Source organism: Schistocerca nitens, chromosome 6 (genome assembly GCF_023898315.1).
Source record: "Schistocerca nitens isolate TAMUIC-IGC-003100 chromosome 6, iqSchNite1.1, whole genome shotgun sequence".
Taxonomy (NCBI): domain Eukaryota; kingdom Metazoa; phylum Arthropoda; class Insecta; order Orthoptera; family Acrididae; genus Schistocerca; species Schistocerca nitens.
In genome coordinates, this window is record NC_064619.1 from 367632279 (window position 1) to 367653927 (window position 21649).

At 38.8% G+C, this 21649-nt stretch overlaps 1 protein-coding gene across 1 annotated transcript in view; it reads right to left on the reverse strand.

Moving 5' to 3' along the window:
• Positions 1-21649, reverse strand: part of LOC126263364 (dynein axonemal heavy chain 10) — a 1742213-nt gene that overhangs the window by 1558837 nt on the left and 161727 nt on the right. The window contains exons 7-8 of the mRNA XM_049960456.1: positions 15608-15788; positions 10677-10916 (exon numbers count right to left, since the gene is read on the reverse strand). Coding sequence (XP_049816413.1) covers positions 10677-10916; positions 15608-15788 — 421 coding nt within the window. The remainder of the gene's footprint in view (positions 1-10676; positions 10917-15607; positions 15789-21649) is intronic.

Genomic DNA, 21649 nt, shown 5'->3' on the forward strand with positions numbered 1-21649 from the left:
TAGAACTACTTAAACCTAACTAACCTAAGGACAGCACACAACACCCAGCCATCACGAGGCAGAGAAAATCCCTGACCCCGCCGGGAATCGAACCCGGGAACCCGGGCGTGGGAAGCGAGAATGCTACCGCACGACCATCCATAATATTGTCCTCAAGTACATCGTCCTTGTATAAACCCTCTATATACTCCTTCACCTTTCTGCCTTCCCTTCTTTACTTAGAACTGGGTTGCCATCTGAGCTCTTGATATTCATACAAGTAGTTCTCTTCTCTCCAAAGGTCTCTTTAATTTTCCTGTAGGCAGTATCTATCTTACCCCTAGTGAGACAAGCCTCTACATCCTTACATTTGTCCTCTAGCCATCTCTGCTTAGCCATTTTGCACTTCCTGTCGATCTCATTTTTGAGACGTTTGTATTCCTTTTTGCCTGCGTCATTTACTGCAGGGACATGTGTTGAATGATGTCAATATCCAAAAACCACTCTCCAAAACTTGCAAGCAGCTCTGCAGGAAGAAAGGGCGTTATTGCCTCAACATGACATTGATAATGTTATCCACAGCATGCGAAATTGTTGTCAGGCTTCTATTGCTGCCAAAGGTGGTCACACACCACAGTGAGCACATTAACCATTTGTCGGAATGTGTGTGCAAATCTGTTAAGCTGGAAAAAACAAAGAACATTTTCATCTAATGTTCTGGATGTTGCAGTTATTTACATTCTGTTTTCTTTACATCGTTTATACTTTGCTATCATCTGTTTATACTGTTCTAGTGCCAAATAAATGCAAACTTGCAAAATTTCTGTTTGTTACTTTACTTTTGGACACCAGTGTATGTTTGGTAGTGGTTGGTGCATTACACAGTCCAAATGGCATAACTTTAAACACATAGAGGCCATCAGGGGTTATTAAGACAGTCTTTTCCCTAGACAGCCTTGTCAGCCTCTACATACCAGCAGCCTGTTTGTATGTTCATAGCTGAGAAATACTTTGCTCCTTTATGCAGTCTAGGGTGTCATCAACATGCGGTAATGGAAAGACATCTTTCTCAATGTTTTATTCAGCCATTGGTAGTCAACACAGAACTGCCATGTGCTGTTCTCCTTTCTCACAAAGGCCACAGTAGAGATGAGCACAGACTCTCGGAAGATTCAATGATGTCACCTTGCAGCATCTTCTCCACTTCCTACAAGATTATTCTAGTTTCAGTCGGCAGGATTCTATATCAGTAACAGATAATTGGTGGATGATTCCCAGTGTTGATACAGTATTTTACCATGGACCACTTGGTCAGTCATTGTTCTGCCCTGAACTTCAAAGCATCCCAAAATTGACGTACAATAGCGATCACTTGCAGATTTGGTTCCTCAGTCAGGACAGATTTTATTAGAATTTCAATAGTACCTTCTTCCCCTGTGGTGTCTTTAGTGGCAGCGGGGCATGTTTCTTTGTCAATCACAGTATACGGCCCCTCCTGATCTGGTTCAGCTGTCCCTACACTCATACCTTTAGGGCCAAGTTGCGGCTGCTTGTGACACTTAATAATTCAAAGTTCACCTTGACCAGCTACAATGCTTAGGATCACCACTGGCATGCAGATTTCTTTTGTGAGTCTGAGGAGCTTTTTGCAATCAACAAAAGCTTCACAGTTATTTATTTAAATTTCTGTCACAGTTTTGTGTAATTTATATCGCTGACTAGTTTTGAATGTAGTCGTTCTTTTTCAAACCTTACCTGCATTAAAAATGCTTATCAAAGCAAAATTCCACTGACATACTTAAGTAATGTCCACATAACATTTCAATTTCAATTTCAATTTATTGCTCATAGCACATAATTTTACATGCAAGTGCATTTTCTACTAAGTGTAAAGTTTGTTACAATTACAATTTTTTGTTTACATTCTTTCTTATTACATTATAATTCATGACAAATTCAAGTTATGAGGGCATTTTTGGATAAGCCACTGACTGACGCTAACAAGTTATTAAAAACAACTCCTTTGATTTAAGGGCTTTCTGCTGCTAAAGTTAACCATAAAGTTAACCATATGAAAGTCTTTTCTATGCCTTGTTTCATTGTTGTGAATATCCATATTTCTTTTTGTGACCTTAATGTCTTCTTTCACTAGCATTATAGTTTCTAGTAAATACATGGCATAAACTGCAAGAATATTGTGTCTAACAAATACAGGTTTGCAAGAAGTTCCTGGTTTTACTTTTGATATGATCCTACAGACTTGCTTCTGCAGTATGAGAATCCTTTTCATATTAATTTGGAGTGTCCCACACCACAGTACTATTCCATAAGCTAAGAAATGGTACACTAATCCATAATATTTGGTCCTTAGGATTTCAAAATTAAGATATGGTGATAGATAGATATTCAGCGATCACAGGCCCTGCAGACCATGCGCTGCTTCCACAAACTCACAATCATACTATCTCCCTACCATTCCACTCCCGAGAAGCACGTGGGAAAAACGAACACCTAAACCTTTCTGTTCGAGTTCCGATTTCTCTTATTTTATTTTGATGATCATTCCTACCTATGTAGGTTGGGCTCAACAAAATATTTTCGCATTCAAAAGAGAAAGTTGGTGACTGAAATTTCATAAATAGATCTCGTCGCGTCGAAAAAGTCTTTGCTTTAATGACTTCCATCCCAACTCACGTATCATATCTGTCACACTCTCTCCCCTATTACGTGATAATACAAAACGAGCTGCCCTTTTTTGCACCCTTTCGATGTCCTCCGTCAATCCCACCTGATAAGGATCCCACACTACACAGCAATATTCTAACAGAGGATGAACGAGTGTAGTGTAAGCTGTCTCTTTAGTGGACTTGTTGCATCTTCTAAGTGTCCTGCCAATGAAACGCAACCTTTGGCTCGCCTTCCCCACAATATTATTTATGTGGCCTTTCCAAATGAAGTTGTTCGTAATTTTTACACCCAAGTACTTAGTTGAATTGATAGCCATGAGAATTGTACTATTTGTCGAGTAATCAAATTCCAACAGATTTCTTTTGGAACTCATGTGGATCATCTCACACTTTTCGTTGTTTAGTGTCAACTGCCACCTGCCACACCATACAGCAATCTTTTGTAAATTGCTTTGCAACTGATACTGATCTTCTGATGACCTTACTAGATGGTAAATTACAGCATCAACTGCAAACAACCTAAGATAACTGCTCAGATTGTCACACAGGTCATTTATATAGATCAGGAACAGCAGAGGTCCCGGGACGCTTCCCTGGGAGATTCTTCTTCATCTTTCCTTTCCTCTGTAGTGTTTGCAGGTAATATCTTATCTTAGTCAGGGCGATTCAACAGATCTGAGAAGTATTCTTTCCATCCTTCTACAATTCTTTCCTTGTCATTTATCGAGTTGTCGTTCTTATCTCTTATGAAAAAAGCTGTGCTCTGGAATCCACATTTCCAATTTTTTATGTGTGGTATTGGAAAAATTGCCTTGAGTTCTAATTTTGGCTCTCTGCCTCAACTTGGTCTAGCAAACTGGTTAGATACATTCTCTTCTCTGGTTATAATCTTCTTAATACATAGAGAGTAGGTGTTATTTTTTTACAGATGTGATTAACTTGCTGCTTCCATGAAAGTCAGTCATCTATGGATAAACCCAAGAATTTATAATCTGTACAGATTTTTGGTAGAATATCATCAATCACAGTATTTTGTCTGTTTGGACCACTTCGTTTAAAATGAATAATATTAGTTTTTTTCTATGTTCACTTTCAGATTGTCACTTTCAAAGTGAGCTCATGCATTTTCGATAAAGTTATGAATCTTTTCAACTAGACTAGGTTCACTGTCTGGCTAGCAGACATGTATCATTTGCATACATAGTGATCAATTGCTTATTGTCAAGAGAACTTGAGAAATCATGTACGTACCATATGAATAGGACTGGACCTAAAATGGAGCCCTGAGGAACATCAAAATGTATATTTCTTATACTTGATCTTCTCTTCTCCAGTATTTCTTCATTAGTGTATTTAATTACTGTGCACTACTGTCTACCCTTTAAATAAGTTTCTAGCAATTGCATGAGTTTTCCAGTGACACAATCTTCACATTTTTGACAAAAGCTCATCTTGATGTACTCTATCAAAATCCCTTGAGAGACCCAGGAATACTCCTGCTGCTTGGGGTTTTTAATTTAGGTTTTCAAGTATCTGATGGAAAATTGTACTGCTGCTGACGTGGTACTTCGATATCTTCTGAAACCATGCTGTAAATCACTCAATATGTCAATATTGTTGTAATGTTCCAGGATTTTTTTAAATATTATTTTCTCTATCAGTTCGCTGAAAGTTCAGATTAGGGCAATGGGTCTTTAGTTCTGTACATGCTGTAATTCCCACTTTTTATGTATTGGTTTAACTACAGTCAGTTTCAATTTGTCAGGGAACACACCATCTTTGAGAACATATTTCATTAGATGAACTAGTGGTTTCATTTGTTCATGTTTACATTTCTTCAATAGATATGGAGAAATTTCATTTAATTATGCTGATTTTTTGTTTCTGGGGCTATCAATAAGTTGCAGAATGTCATATGTGCTTATTGGGGGTAGTGTACTGCAGTTCTGTTTGTTACTGGTCTCAAATGTGTGCTGTATATCCTGTTTCATAGAGACATCATTTTCAATAGTATCTATGAAATAATTATTAAAAATATTCCTGATTACAAATGGATGAGAGATATCATCATTTTTCACAGTTAATTGTACATTATTACTTTCAGTTTCTGTTACATAGTTTCTGATTTTATTTACAATTGATCAGCAAGTCTTTGAAACATTATCTGAACCTCATATCTGTTGGCAGATTCTTTCTAATTTTAATCTGTTGACTTCTTTGAGGGTCTTATATTTGTACTGCTTTTTTTATTACAGAGAGCACGCAGCCCTCTGACTGAACATGCTGTGCTACCATGCCGGCTAGAGTTAGTCTGTCTGTGTAAGCTATACATATTTTCCATTTTTTCTTTCAGATCTTTTGTTTTAAAATCTAAACGGCACAGGTTTTCATTTTGAAGGTTGATTTTTCTGGGTACTCACTTTTTTTTAATGATTTGGCTCTATGTAAGTGTTCAGTCAGAATTTCTGTGAATATGTTCCATTTATTGTTGAGCCCAGTGGTAGTCATTACTGATTCCCATCATTCTTAGCTTAAACTATGTCTTAGTGTAGCAATGCTGTTTGCAGATAGTATTCGCTCATATATTTTTCATGGGCTGAATTTGGTGTTACATTTTAGCACTACTGTTTGGCCTAAATGATCTGAGAGGTGACCATTTATGACATCTGTTGAGATGATGTGGTCATAATTTGTAATAATGCGATCAGTTGAACTACTATGTGTGTTAGCTGTCCTGGTGGGTACTAGTCCAAGAAGATCTTCAGCCCCATAAGACAGAATACAATCTGTAAAACATTCGCTTTCCTGACCATAATATAGAGTGTTGATGTTCAGATTTCCCAGTATGACAAGCTTTACACTTCTACAAACTGACATTAATTTACTTAAAACTGCATCAAGTTACTTCGAAAAAGCATAAAAATTTCCACAGGGGGATCTACAAATACCTGGCACAGAAAAGAACAATGCCAAATGTGAGTTTAAGAATTGCAATTTCGAAACCTTTGTCAACACAGTAATTATTCCCCCTTAGCTCTTTTTCCACCATGGTAATGAACTTACATTTTCTTGAGTAGATGGCAAACACCACCACCTTTATCATGTGTTCTACAGCAGAACATAGCAAGGTTGTAGCCTTCCAATTTGCAATACTGAATATTTCCATTGTTCCCTTGTGTTCTGTAACTATTACTACATGTGGAGATAGTCCTGTGATAAATGATTGAAACACACCTAATTTGTTTCCTAAACCCTGTGATAAATTATTCTCATGTGGTCTGAAGTCTGTTTGAGGCATATATGAAACACATACATTTGCATCTTGTGTTGATCCAGGGGAAGGTTTTATTGTCTTAAAAACAATGCTCTTGTCCTGCTGATGTATTGTTTTACTTACCTGGCATTTCATTATTGATTCTCCCAAGCATTCGTTATTTTTGTCCTTGAGAGAGATGGCCAGAAGCACAACACTGGACATTCAATTTGCTGTTCCCTGTTTCTTGGATCTGTGTTATAACTAAGTTCTTCCCGAGCCTGTTGAGATGTAAGCCATCAGATGTATGGAATTCTTCCTACGCAGCTTATGTCCACAAATGTAACCTTTCAGAATCTCATGCATATATTTAGGATCTGTTTATTTGTGCTTCACACTTCTTTATTTACACAGAACCAGATTGGCAAGCCATGTCGATGTGGAACAGAGAAGACGATCACATTTGAGCTCCTCAGCTCATGTAACCTTCTTTTGAGTGAGATCACTAGGTCTTTCATTTCGTTTTTTGCTACACCATTTGTTCCCGCTAAGAACGCGAAAAAGCCATTAATCGTTGTTGCTGTCTCCATGTCATGGGTCATGGAAGTCACTGCCTGAAATTTTGTGCCTGGTTTCACTATTCTAGTTATTTTATGATCTTCTAAATTGAAATTCAGCTGTTGTGTTCCATCTGTGACTATCTGCAAATAGGTTTATTTTACGCATCTTTGCTAGTTGATGATAACTGTTTTCAGGCCTGCCAGTACTTGGGTGTTGTGTGGTGGCACTGTCTGTTTTGCCTTTTTTGTCCATATTAGCCAATAATCCATCTTGAGGAATGCTTGATTTTGATTCACTGTCAGAGACTCCTCTCATGGTTGAATTGGTTTTTTCCTGTGGTTGAAAGTGAATCTGTTGTTCTTCGTTTCTGATGTCCCTTTTCTCCCCCTGTGGTTTGATGCAGCTTGTTGAGATATCACAGTCTACAGACGAAAGCACTTCAAAAGGGTTTTTGTGCATAAAGATTGTGTCACTGGTACTTTTACTGTTCACATGATTTTGCAGTTCTTGCATGCTGTTTTTGTAAGTGACTTTAGTCCATTTTCCACTAGCAGGTGCGAGGCTTTGCTGAACTTGTCCACACATTCCTTTAACTTCATGATTTCGTATTTACAATTTGTACAAGCCTTCTTTTTAATGGCAAAATTAACCTTTTTCCACAGAGAAACATGCCAAACTTTAACGATGGCCACTATATTGTTTCCATAAAACACATATGGAGTGATGATATTAAATGTGTGATGCATTCAACAGATGAAACTGGCCAATACGCAATTATGTCAGTGGAGCTTTCTTTGATAAGCATATTTGTTGCAGACCCGCTTTGAAAATGTACAGATATGTTCCCAGTCACCAGTATAAATTAAAAGCAATTGTAATAGTAATTTAACTAAAGAGTTATCAAACCAAAACTGAGGTGACAAAAGTCATGGATAGCAATACACACATGTACAGATGGTGGTAGAATCCCACACACTAGGTAAAAAGGGCAGCACATTGGCAGAGCTGTCATTTGTGTTCAGATGATTCATGTGAAAAGATTTTCTATGTGATTATGATCACAAAATGGGAATTAATAAATGCAGAATGGTAGTTGGAGCAAGATGCATGGGCATTCCATTTTCAAAATCATTAGGGAATTCAATATTCTGAGATTCATAGTGTCAAGAGTGCGCCGAGAATACCAAATTTCAGCACTACCTCTCACAACAGACAATGCAATGACTGACAGCCTTCATTTAATGACTGAGAGCAGCAGAATTTGCATACACATGTCAGAGCTGACAGAAAAGCAACACTGCATTTATAACAACAGAAATCAGTGAGTGACATATGACAAAAGTATCTGTTAGGACTGTGAGCAAAATTTAGTATTAATGGGCTACGGTAGTAGATAGCCAACATGAGAGCCTTTTCTAACAGAACGACTTCACCCGCAACACTTCTCTTTGGCTCATGACAATCGGTTGGGCCTTAGGTGACTAGGAATTTGTGGCATGATCAGATGAGTCCTAATTTCAGTTTGTAAGAGCTGATGGTAGGCTTTGAGGGTGGCACAGACCACATGAAGCCATGGACCCAAGTTTTCAACAAGGCACTGTGCAAAACAGTAATAGTGTGTCTCCATAATGGCATGGGCTGTATTTACATGGAATGTACTGGGACCTCAGGTCCAACTGAACCGATCATTGACTGAAACCGTTCTGTTCAGCTTCTTGGAAACCATCTACAGCCATTCATGGACTTCACATTCCCAAAGAACAATGGAATTTTAATGGATGACAGAACATGATATCACCAGGACACAATTGTTCATGATTGGTTTGAAGAACATTTCGGACAATTTGAGCAGTTAGTTTGGCCACCCAGATCACCTGATAAGAATCCCATCAAACATTTATTGGACATAAACAAGAGGTTAGTTTGTGCAGAAAATCCTGCATTGGCAACACTTCCGCAATTATGGATGACTCTAGAGGCAGCATGGCTCAATATTTCTGCAAGGGACTTACAACACCTTGTTCAGTTCATGCCACGTTGAGCTGTTGCACTACGTTAGACACAAGGAGGTCCAACACAGTATTAGGAGGTACCCTATGACTTTTGTCACAGTGTAAGTTGCGGTATTTGTCCAACAAAAAGTTGTCACTAAATTAAAAAAAATCATACCTTAATTGAACCTATTGACTGACAACTGAAACTCAACTTTTTGTGCCTGTCCCACTCCCACCACACACCTTGCTTGTCACCACTGATACCACCTCCCTCTATACCAAAACACCCCAAGTACATGGCTGGTGCGCTGCCAAACCCACCCAATTCCAAACCTCAGACTTCATTCCTGCACATTTTAATCAACTGTATACTTACCGACAATAACTTTATCTTTGAGGGACAGACATACAGACAGATCAGGGGCATTGGCATGGAGAACAGGATGGCTTCTTCCTATGACAAACTTTTTCATGGGTCACATGGAGGGGTCTTTCCTATAACCCATAAGACTTCAGCTCCTTGTCTGGTTTAGATACAATGATGTTGCCATATGGACTCATGGTAAGGCTGAACTGTTAAAATTCTTGAAATCTCTAAATTCATTCTTCAAATTAAATTTCACATGGTCTTATTCCAAATCCCATTCCTGTTTCCTTGATGTTGACCTCATCCTCACTGAGGGTCAGCTACACACCTTTGTTCACATTAAACCAACTAACAAACAACAATACATACATTTTGACAGTTGCCATTCTTTCTACGTCAAATATTCCCTCCCACATAGTCTTGGCATTTGAGGTAAATTTATTTGTTCAGATGCAGACACTTTACAGAAATACACCACAATTCTCACCTCAGTTTCAATTAACATAATTATCTGACTAACATGGTTCCAAAGCACACTTCTGGGCCATCACATCCAATCTGCATACTGCTGATGTCTCCAAAAAAACATCTTAAGGGTACAACTCTCATCATTCAGTATTATCCAGGTCTTGCAAGTCTTAATCACCTATTTCAAGAAGGCTATGACTCCCTAAAATTGTGCCCTGAAATTAGGTCTGTTATGTTCAACATTTTGTCCACCACAGCTAGAATAGTTATTCATCACCATCTCAATCTCCACAATATCACTGTGAGACACTATGCTCCTTCTGCACCCATTTCGCTACCCTGTTGCTCCTCCCCTGTGAGAGTCCCCACTGCAAGATTTGCCCTATGCAGCCTCCTACCACCACCTATACCAGCCCTTCTGGCAATGTATGTACTATCAAAGGGAGAGCCACATCTGCAACAAAACATGTCATGTACCAGCCATTGTATAAACACTGTTCAGCCTTTTGCAATGGCATGACTACCACCAGGTTATCAGTTAGGATGAAGGAGCATTCCTGGAGGTGTTATAATGTCAACACACAATATCCTACTGCAAAACATGCTCTAAAACACAACAGTCATGACCTCAGTGCCTGTTTCACCACATATGCCACATGGATTCTTCCCCCAGACACCAATTTCTCAGGACACCACAGATGGGAACTTGTGTTACAACATGTCCTCTGTTCCCACCACCCACATGGGCTTACTTTACATTAATTTCTTTGGCTGCAGTATTTCTTCTCAGCAACTGCTCCTTTCTCCCTCCTTTTTAGTTTTCTATATCTTTAATTTTCTGCCATGTCAACCCCCCCCCTCCCGACACACACACACACACACACACACACACACACACACACACACACACACACACACACACACACATAAAATGCACTTAGGTTTCTGCTCTGATTAACCTGTGTGCAGCTGTTTGTCAGTAATTTCTGTCTTGTGTACTACCCTATTTTCCACCTTTAAGTTCTCAGGTTTTTAAATCTGGTACAGTGCAGTAGCTAACAACCAGTTTTTCCTACCCAGTCCTTTTACTTCACTCCTCTTCCTTCCCCTTCAACCTTCCTGCCAGAAGGAGCCACTGGCTCTGAAAGCTTGCAAACTTCAGTATCTTTATATGCTGGTTCTCCTACCACTGGTTGGTAAGTAGACTTTTTATCCATACAATTACATTACATTTTCAAAAATTGATTATTTTCATTTAAATATAAATTATAAGATATCAGAAAAGATTCACAAGTTATCAAAAATCAGAAATGAGGAACTATAAGTAATAAGTTCTTCACGTACAAAAAAACAGACTAGACACTAACCTTAAAATGCCTGAGAAGTGTGGACAGAAATTTGACATTATCATGAGCCTGATCATAGTAACGAACAAGATCAGCCTTATATTGGTCAAATCCAGCCCCTATTTGAGAACCTCCTGCTTGCAACAGCTGCAGAACCTGAAGCACACTGGGAGTGTTCAGTTGTTCTACCAGTATACTAAGACCAGTCTCACGCTCGTGCCAACACTCATATTCTGCAATCGGCCCTTCATCTGCTGGTTTCTACAACAGCAAAACAAGAAAAGAATTGAGACATGAATTAAAAGTTATGTTAACATTTTTGCCACTGATGGAACAATGAAAACAAAATTTATCAAGTAAATACACTACCTACCTGGCACACAAGTATGAGCCTCTATTTCCATATAATCTTGCAACGGAACATTACACACACACACACTTGCGCAACAACAAAAAATTGAAGCATCCAGAAGACATGATCAGATCTCAATGCTAATGCATGCATGTACACAGCATCATTGGGTACATACATGCATAGAACTGCAATTTTCTGTGACAGGTAGAATGACAACCAGATTGCAATAGTGTTGTTCAAGTTTTCTGTTGTAACAAGGCCTTTTAGGGTATACAAGGAATGTGAATAGTATCAGATGTTGACTGATATCTGTGAAGTACTTGGAGATGTCAGATACTCAAGTGAGACAGCATTACCAGCACATAACAGAGCTTGAAAGGGACCCAATTTTGGGTTTCCATTTGGCCAGTTGTTCGAACCAAGCAACATCCATATTAATAGAGCGTTTGGGAGCAACACAGTCTGAAGTCTGACTGCATGGGAACCTGATGGAAAACATAGTCATCGAGATTCCAGCCAACCATTTCTGGCCAACAAAAGGGAGATTCACATTATCATGCACTACTTACACTATAAGCCCTTCATATCTGTGCCTGCCATCTGACATCAAGTAATGAACTCCCACTATCATTCTGTGTCATCTCACACCACTGATTGGGGACTAGCAGCAGCCAGATTAGGGATTACCTGTTGTGGTATAATAGTTTGTTCCACATATTTCTCACAATCAAACGAAAGATGTTCTTTTAAACCCATTGGATAGGTAGCATATATAGAGGATTCCACTGTGCATGCTTTGATTTTGGTTTGTGCAGAGATGATGGGAGAGGCATGAGCACTGGACAACAGCAAGGCATGATGCTGCCAAATGTCTCCACTGTTCTGGAGGTAGTGTTAATACTTTGGCATCATGGCTTGGCAGTGTTTTGGAAGGCACAGACCAAGCACTTCTGCTGACAATGTAGACACCTGCAGAAACAGTTGAAAGATGCTGAGAAGGAATGTCATTCTCTTTTGTTCTGTCCTAAGATTCACTTCAGATATAATGTTCTAAGTAATAAGAGATTTGTCACCTAATACTGTACATGTTAAATATGAGAACAACCAAATACAGAAAAATTCTTTAACAGGCAGTTAATTCAGTTTATAGCGAGTTGGCATAGATGTGAGGTCTCTTACAATCCTCAACCCTCTGTACATTGAGACAAAGTCCCACAGTACAATGAGTGGCAATGTGTAGCAGGTCAACAGCTTCAAAGAACTATGAGAAGGTGACCACAAGAAAACAATCAAGATAAAAGTTAGCACAAGGAGTATCAGACTGATAGATCACTCATGAAGTTGTTGACTGGGTTACAACCACCACCAGAGCCTTTTAAAACATGCCACTTCCAATATGAAGGCCACCATTACCACCACAAAACAAACAGCTCCATTTTATGTGGTACCATGACCAGGAGACGAATGGTGTTACACTGTGTTTAGCAATGAATCGCAGTTATGCACTGCCCCAGATGACCATCATTGGTGAGTATGGTGGTTAGCTGGGGAGATGTCCCATTCTTCCAATGTTTTGGAGTATGACTTCAAGTAACAGCTGGCAGTGATTGAGGGGATGCTGACAGCACTATGATATGTCTTGGACATCCTGCATCCTCATGTGTTATGTATCATGAGACAACATTGTGGAGCCATTTCTCAACATAGGACAATGCTCATGCAGACATGGTGTGTATCTCTATGAAAAGTCTGCATAATGTTGATGTATTCCTGCGACCAGTAAGATCCTCAGATCTCTGCACAATAAAAAAAGTGCGGGACCAGCTCAAATGTCAAATCCGTCCGAGTGACAGTATCCAGAAGATCAAGAACGAATTACACCCGCTGCATCAGGAGAGGATGCATTGGGTTTATGGCACCCTTCACTACAAAATCACTGCATACACACAGTCCCCATCATACTGATAAGAGGGCTCACACTGACAAATCTTTGTAAATTCAACTCAATTTTGTAATCTCTGAAACAACATCGCATACCCTCTCAACCCATGAAGTTTCATTTTATTTTCTCTTCCCCTTCTGGCTGCTTCAATTTTTGTAAGATAGTGTATTTAGAACGAACATTCATTCATTCATTCATTCATCCACAATGTTCTGCAGATCCTGTTGAGAAGGAGAACTTTCAAGGATGTGGGATGAGCCAAGGTATACACTGACATAAGATAATGACATCATAGAAACTTAATCTGTATACTGTATTAACAGTAAACTATCACTACACTTCTTAATGCTATCATGTTCATGCCATCTAAATTAATCAAGTGAATTAGTAAGAAAATTGTTATTTTAAAAACAGCTGCTGCCTCCTCAGTTTCACTGCATAGCTGAACAGAATAAAGGAGAAAGTCCAGACAGTCACTAAAGGTGTAACTTATGTTGGGAGTTCCACTTTCCACTAAAATAATGATTATCTTCACAATATTTCCTCACTACCTCTGATCTCAGGGGAATGCATATCACACATTACAACATAATAAGGATTATCTTCAAAGAATACAGTCTTGCCTAAATGAGCACACTGCATTTCCCAACTGTTGCGGTGTCCATACAATCATTTGCTCTGTCATCAAACATTTGTTCAAAGAAATGAGATGCTAAAGTTTTTTTTTTCTATGTCGAATTTTTTTGGTCTGGAGGTTTACTTAGACCTAATTCACTGTTATGAAGCACATGACATCTAACTGATTTCTTCCTGATGGTACTAGCATCTATAAAAATACATAAAAGACAGTAAAAATACCATATTATGTTGCCTAGTAGAAGGATAAATTGTTGCTGTGGGGGGGGGGGGAGATGGGGGCGGGGGGGGGGGGGGAGAGAGAGAGAGAGAGAGAGAGAGAGAGAGAGAGAGAGAGAGAGACATTATACAAATGGCTGGCCAGCAGTTACTTTCACGACATCTAACTCCCAATTGGAGACAGCTGTCAGAGACAGCAAAGGATGTGGAAGAGAAGTTTAATGGAATGGACAGTGTCTTGAAAAGAGGACATACATGAACATCAACAAAAGCAAAACGAGGATAATGGAATGTAGTCAAATTGAATCAGGTGACGTTGAGGGAATTAAATTAGGAAATGAGACACTTAAAGTTTTGCTGTTTGGGGAGCAGAATAACTGGTGATGGTCAAAGTAGAGAGGATATTAAATGTAGACTGGCTATGGCAAGTAAAGTGTTTCTGAAGAAGAGAAATTTGTTAACACTGAGTATAGATTTAAGTGTCAGGAAGTATGGTGTGTAGAGGTTGGGTTGGCTGGGTTGTTTTGAGGGAGGAGACCAGACAGAGGTCATCGGTTGAAACGGATTAGGAAAGGAATTCGGCCGTGCCCTTTCGAAGGAACCATCCTGGCATTTGCCTGGAGCGATTTAGGGAAATCACAGAAAACCTAAATCAGGATAGTGGTGTGTAGAAGAAACATGGACGATAAACAGTGTAGACAAGAAGAGAATACAAGCTTTCACAATGTGGTGCTACAGAAGAATGCTCAAGATTAGATGGGTAGTTCATGTAACTAATGAGGAGGTATTGAGCAGAAGGGAATTTGTGGCACAATTTGAATACAAGATGGGATCGGTTGGTAGGACACATTCTGAGGCATCAAGAGATCACCAATTTAGTATTCGAGGGAAGCATGGAGGGTAAAAATCATAGAGGGGGACCAAGAGATGAATACACTACGCAGAGTTAGAAGGAGGTAGGTTGCAGTAGTTATTCAGAGATGAAGAGGCCTGCAAAGGATGAGTAACATGGAGAGCTGCATCAAACAAGTCTCTGGACTGAAGACCACCACCACAACAACAACAACAATTCTGAGTACTCTAATACATGAAAACAGATGACAACAATTGTATCTTCAGGTAAGTGGCACACGTAATTGTACTTTGGCTTACATCATGTTGGCAGGCCACTGTCATGGAGCTTGTACTAGCTTTCATCTCAGTATCCTGCAGAACCTGTTCTTACCAATCTGGTAAATGCAAGTCTGCCACCTCCATGCGTGTTCATCTGTTTGGAAGGACTCTGATCTCACAAATGCCCAAAAAGAGCTTGAAATGTTGTGTGATGTGGTTAGTGTCTGTGAGGATACTTGTTTCGGTATGGTCATGCTGCCTCTCGATCATTTCCATCTGCTTCGCTGTACACAAACACCATCTTTGTTTGTTCCTGGCATAAGTACCAGACAATTCCACTGTAACAGTATGCTGCATCAATCACATAGCCTGCAACACACAAGTAACACACGGTACATGGTCAGAGAAACTTTCATTCATCATCACCATCTACCATGGCAAAGTTGCTTTTCCAGACATGTTTGTAGGACCTTTTTCTCCATTTCCAATCAGGATCTGTCCCTGCAGTTTGCAGCTTTTATTAATGTTCACCATGTATACACAACTGAAATATACATTATTTACATTCTAACTTTCTTTCACATGAACAAAAAATCCTCCAGATTATGAATTAATAGTTTTCCATACTTGAAGTGTTTACAATAGCTACATTTAACTCATGCACCAAATTTTTATGAGGATATTTACCTTAGCAAGAAATGTTTCTGTAACATTAGTAATATGTCTTTCCCAGGCCATAACAACTTCTTCAAGTTGTTCTACTATCTGGCTATCCATTGCTAAGACTGTAAAATTACAATTAGGATCACGGAGTTCTGGTATTTCTGGTACATGTAACTGGATGTCAGCCTCAATATGTTTCAGTGTCCTGGAACATACATAACACTCATTAAGTACTAAGTATGAAAATGGTGTCTCTCTCTAAATCAAGAATACTCACAGGCAACATAAAAATTGTCTCTTTTCTAGAATCTCATGAAGCATTAGGCTCTTAGACTTATTTTGTATCTGTGCTTTTTGACAGGATAGAATTCAGTATGCCATTGCTAAGAGATTATTCATGAAGCTTGTGGTGTCATTATCATTGAAAGACAAGAGCATATATATTACGTTTCCAGAAACAATATTTTATTCCATCAGACTATGTTCTGTGATAAAGACTGATGAGCTATTAGCAAAATGTGCATGTAGGTTATAAAAGAGGAACATAATGAATGATCTAGAGTCATTCATTTTCTCATTTCTAAGAATGGGAACAGATAAACAACAATCATTCTGTTTCAACACTTTGTTGACAGGGCACCAGCAACTTTATTAAATTCCTTAAAGTGTTATTAACAATTCAGTCAACAGCTGCAGTATTTATATTAGGTGACTAGTTTCGAACCTTATGAGTTCATTTTCAAGCCTACTGAGACTGCACTGACAGTGCCTGATTTTAATAACAAACACCAAAGTGGCAACATGTGCTTCATAAATGTTTGCAGAATGAATACCATAATCCAAACTGATTATGATGTAGTAAGAGGCAAGTGTGGACTGTGGCATTCATTCTGCAAACATTTATAAAGCACCTATTGTGACCTTGATGTTTATTATAAAAATCAGGCACTCTTAGTGCAGCCTCAGTATAACAGGCTTGAAAATGAACCTGTAAGGTTCAAAACTAGTCACCTGTTGACAGAACTGTTAATAAACATTTTAAGGAACAACAATCATATCTCAGTTCTATGTCACAATAATACATATGTCTTAGCTCTACCAAATTGTTTAAAATACTTCAAACAACACTAAGTACACCCAAGTCACAAAATTTGTTTTTCATATGGGTTTACAAATCCAACAGATCATATTCACAATAAACATTATGATATGTGACATATTCACAGAACAAACACAGAAACGCCAGGTTGTAACATCAACAATATTAGGAAAAGGATAGATTGCTACTCATCATAAAGATGACACATTGAGTTGCAGACATGCACAACGAAAAGACTGTTTACTCTTTAGCATTCTGCCAATGTCTTCTTCAGCAAGCACACATTCACACAAGCAAGCAAACCTCTTGCACACATGTTTCAAAGTCTTCACATTACACATCTAGCAGTGATAGAGACTTTTGTTAGAGACAAAACATTTTCTGATGCTTCTGGCAATGCCAGGTATCTTTTGTATTGTCAGGCCCTGGGTGATGATATGGTTTCATTAAAATAGCGTGTTCTACAAAGCAGGTGTACTGCATATTACCTACCACAGTAAAATGATAAAGAGTGATTTTCAATAAGGAAACCTTAAGAATTAGTGTCTCTCAGTGGAGAAAGATATTTTAGAAATGAATAAAATTTTTAATTTTGTTGGGCCTACCTCCTTTCACAGAGAGTAGATGACTGGACTATAGGCAACATGTAACCGATAGACACAATGCATTGCGCCTATACTATGTTGCCTCTCTGGGGCATAACCAGTACAAAAGGATTCCTAGCACTGTTGGGAAGTGTCAGCAAACTTGTTGTCTTTACCATAAATTGCTCCCCATGACCTGGCCTATCCTCCCTAGAAGTTTGATGTAAAAACTTTGAAACACTAGATGAACATCTTTAATCTACATTTGGAAACGTTTATGCTATCTGTCAGACATTATATTCCCATGGATAAATCGTCAAAGAGTTTTATATATGCATATCTCACCCTCTTATGTGCTTAAGTTAGATGCACTAAATGGTAATGCATATAGCTTTTATTTATAGTGTTGTACTTGAGAGTATCTCTGTTACTCTCACACTCAGATGGATTGTTGATAACAAACAACACCACTTACAAATATTATTCTTTTTCCCTAGTTCTTATCATTTTACTTATCATGATAAAGGAAAAGCTATTAAGTCACAAAAGTAAGAGGTTCTAATGCTTTTGATGAAAGAAGAGAGTGAAGTGTATGTATGCAACCTTCCCCCCTCCTTTATAAGAGTTGACTTACTTGGGAGTCCGCATTCCTTTTCAAGCAATTGGTTTCCCATTGCTGGGACTTGGAGTCACTTTTCCTTCCATTCCTTTCTTATACACTTTACTCTTTCTTCCTATTTCTGACTGTTTCATTTGTCATGATAATAGAAACATTTTTAAGTTACAAAATATTCAGTTTTGTTGCTTTAATTGTAAGTCTCACAGAATGTTCTACCATTTCCTCTTTAAGTAGTTCGTAACTACATGCTCTACCTTTATTAAAGATATTGTAAATACCCAAAGGACTTTTATATGAAGTTACTTGCAAGGGCAGCAGTAGTTTGATGCCAAAGTATCCCAATCAAAGATGCCATACTAATATGTTGTTGGTTTGGTGAAGCATTGTAAAATTCAATGTTAATCTCTACCTAGATCCAGACAGAAAACTTCAGTTTGCTTGTACAAAAGTTCCCCAATTATACTGAAACCATTCGAGGTGACTTTCATCATTCAACAATAAATTGATAAATTTGGCTAGTTACAGTTCTGTTAGTGGTGTGTGTGACAAGAAATATTGTGGAACACTACTAAAAGGCTTCTCTGAAAGCAACCTAGAACAGACAGCTCAGAACCCCACTCATGATGGAAATACATTAGATTTAATGGCAACAAAAAGACATGACTCTTTGAGATGTCCACATCAGAATTGGTATCAATGACCATGAGGAAGTTGTAGCAAAAATAAATGCCAAAGTACAAAGGACAACCAAAACAAGTAGAAAGCTCTGTATGTTCAGTAAACTATGTAAATAAGTAGTGTAATATTTCAAAGAGGAAATTGAAACTTTCAGCTCACGACAGAAACTTCTAAAGAAACAGAGATTACTGCATAACAGGTGTAAAAATAAGTATACAGCTGTAGATAGAGACATGCTGAATGAAAATCATTTGTCTACCTAAACAGCAATGTGTGAAGGCTTCAATGACTACCTTTGCAGAATACTGCTGAAAGACACCAAGTGCCCAATCATTCACAGATGAGACAGGAACTGAAATTGAGGGTAGCAAACCAAAACCAGCAATGCTTAACTTTATTCTCGGATGTTCTTTTACAAAGGAAACCCCATGAGCAGTGCCTTGATTTAATTCTTGTACCACTGAAAAGATGAGCAAAATAGGTGTTATTATCAGTGGCGTTGAGAAACAGCTGAAATTTTTCTAAATTTTTTCTCACTTACATGTTTTAATTTCAAATATTTAACACACTCACTGATTTGTACAGTATTCACAAATTTAAAGCTGCTATATAGGGGAGCTCAGTTCTTTAAAGAATCAGGGGTTACAGGTTACCTACTATTTGTAAAGAAGTGCTGCAGCGTTAACATCCACTTACATCCCATAGAGATGGGTATGAAAAGAGTGTGACATTGAAGCAAAACTTTGGAATACATGGAGCAATTTCAATCAAATTTGTGTACTTAACTCATTGTCTGTCTGGAATAATTTACCCAGGACATAGGACACGCGTGTTATTTATTTATTTACACATCTAGTTCCATAGGACCAAATTGAAGAGCAAATCTCCAAGGTCACAGAGTGTGTCAGTACATGAAATTACAACATAAAAGTAATAACAGGTAAAATGAAATGTTTATGAACACAAAAAATGTCAAGCCATAAGTTTAAGTAAACGCTATCAGCAATATAACACAAGAATCAGTTTAATTTTTCGATGAAGTCCTCAACAGAATACAAGGAGTGACCCATGAGGAAATTATTCAGTTTCGATTTGAAAGCACATGGATTACTGCAAATATTTTTTAATTCTTGTCGTAGCTTATTGAAAATGGATAGCAGCAGTATACCGCACACTTTTCTGCACAAGAGTTAAGGAAGGGCGATCCAAATGCAGATTGGATTTCGGCTGAGTATTAACTGCATGAAAACTAACTCCTGGGAATAAGCTGATATTGTTAACAAGAAATGACAGTAAAGTATATATATGTATATATTGAGAGCACAATGTCAAAATACCCAGACTAGTGAAAAGGGGTCGACAAAAGTTTCGTGAACTTACACCACTTATTGCCCAAACCGCCCATTTGAGCCAAAAATATCCTTTTAGAATGGGAAGAGTTACCCCAAAATATAATACTGTATGACATAAGCAAATGAAAATAAGCAAAGCAGACTACTTTACTTGTTGAATGATCACCTACTTCAGATACCGTTCAAATAATAAAAATAGCAGCATTAAGTCTTTGAACAAGATCCTGAACGTGGGCTTTCCACAATATTTTACTATCTATCTGAACACCTAGAAATTTGAACTGTTCAGTATCACTAAACATATGCCCATTTCCATTGTACATAAAAGGCACAATTGCTCACTAAATTAACATTTATTGATAGCTCTTCTTATACAGGAAACTAGCCACAGAAACAATCATACTGTCACCAAACATTACCTGCTGCGGGGTGACCACTTAGTTACTGAAAATGGTCAGTCACATGAGCAACCACTGAAAATGCTGTGCACAATCCATTGCTCAGGTGACCACTGCAATCACTGACATAATCTGTAGCACAAGTGACAACTGAAGACAAAGCACAATCCACTGCTCGGATGACCACTGAAATCACAGCATTTACCATAGCACAGGTGAGCACTGACGACGCTACACAATATGTCATTCAGGTCACCACTGAAATAGTGGCACCATTACAGCACACATACTCTGACCTGCATCTCTGCAGGTGTAGTTATATGCGGGTCCAGTGAAGTTGCAGTAGAGGGAACACATTAGATTTCTGTGCTTCATAATCCTGCTGAGGTACTAAAATTGGATACAAATTGGGAAGACAGTACAGTTGGTAGGAATTGGATGCCACACTCACAAACTCTATTGTCATAGTCCTGTATTTCTGTTTTTATGTTGGCTGTCCCATCTGTGTACTACCAAAACCACAATGTGGTTGATGCTGTAAGCTTGTAAGTTAACTAAGGCATTAGCAGCACTGTACTGTGACCTGCACTGTAAGTTTGCACATTGGCCCACAGATGGTCGTAATGTAGCTTGCTGAGCTTGGCAATCATGAATAGTAGTCGGCACACAGTCCCCTCCCCCCTACCCTCCCTCCTCTGAGAGTAGCAGAGTGTGTAGGCAAATTTAATTGGCAAGGACACTCATTGCCCAGAGCAAGACTGCTGGTCATCAATCAGTGACTTTGCTGACTGGGTAGGTGGTGGTAAGACCACCTGAGGGGGGGGGGGGGGGGGTATATAAGGAAAGCTTCAGATGGAAAGGTGTAGGTCATGTTAAAGCGGTCCAATGACACTGTAGCAGTGATGTCAACCTTCAGTGTATGGTGACCACAGCCAACAATACTGCTAGGAGAGCACTAAAGAGGTTGGAGACCACACTTCATCCCTTCAATGCAGACCATTATGCACATGACAGTGGCCAAATCTGTATGAACCAATGGAGGTTGAGACCTAGCTTTAGGATGGATGTTTGCAATATGGGAGTGCAGCTCATCCTGGAAGGCCAGTATGTTAGAGGCAGAAGTAGTAGCAGTGGGCTCAACAAATTCCCCAGGTATCTGAAGTGGCTCATCATATACCAGCTTGGCCACTGAAGCACTGATATTTGTCTTTAAAGTGGCGCAGAGGGCAGGAAAGACAACCGAGAGTGTAATAATCCATGGTGTGGCATGGCAAAGTAGAGCAGTCTTCAAAGTGTGATGCCATCGCTTGACTATCCCATTGCTTGATGGGTAGTA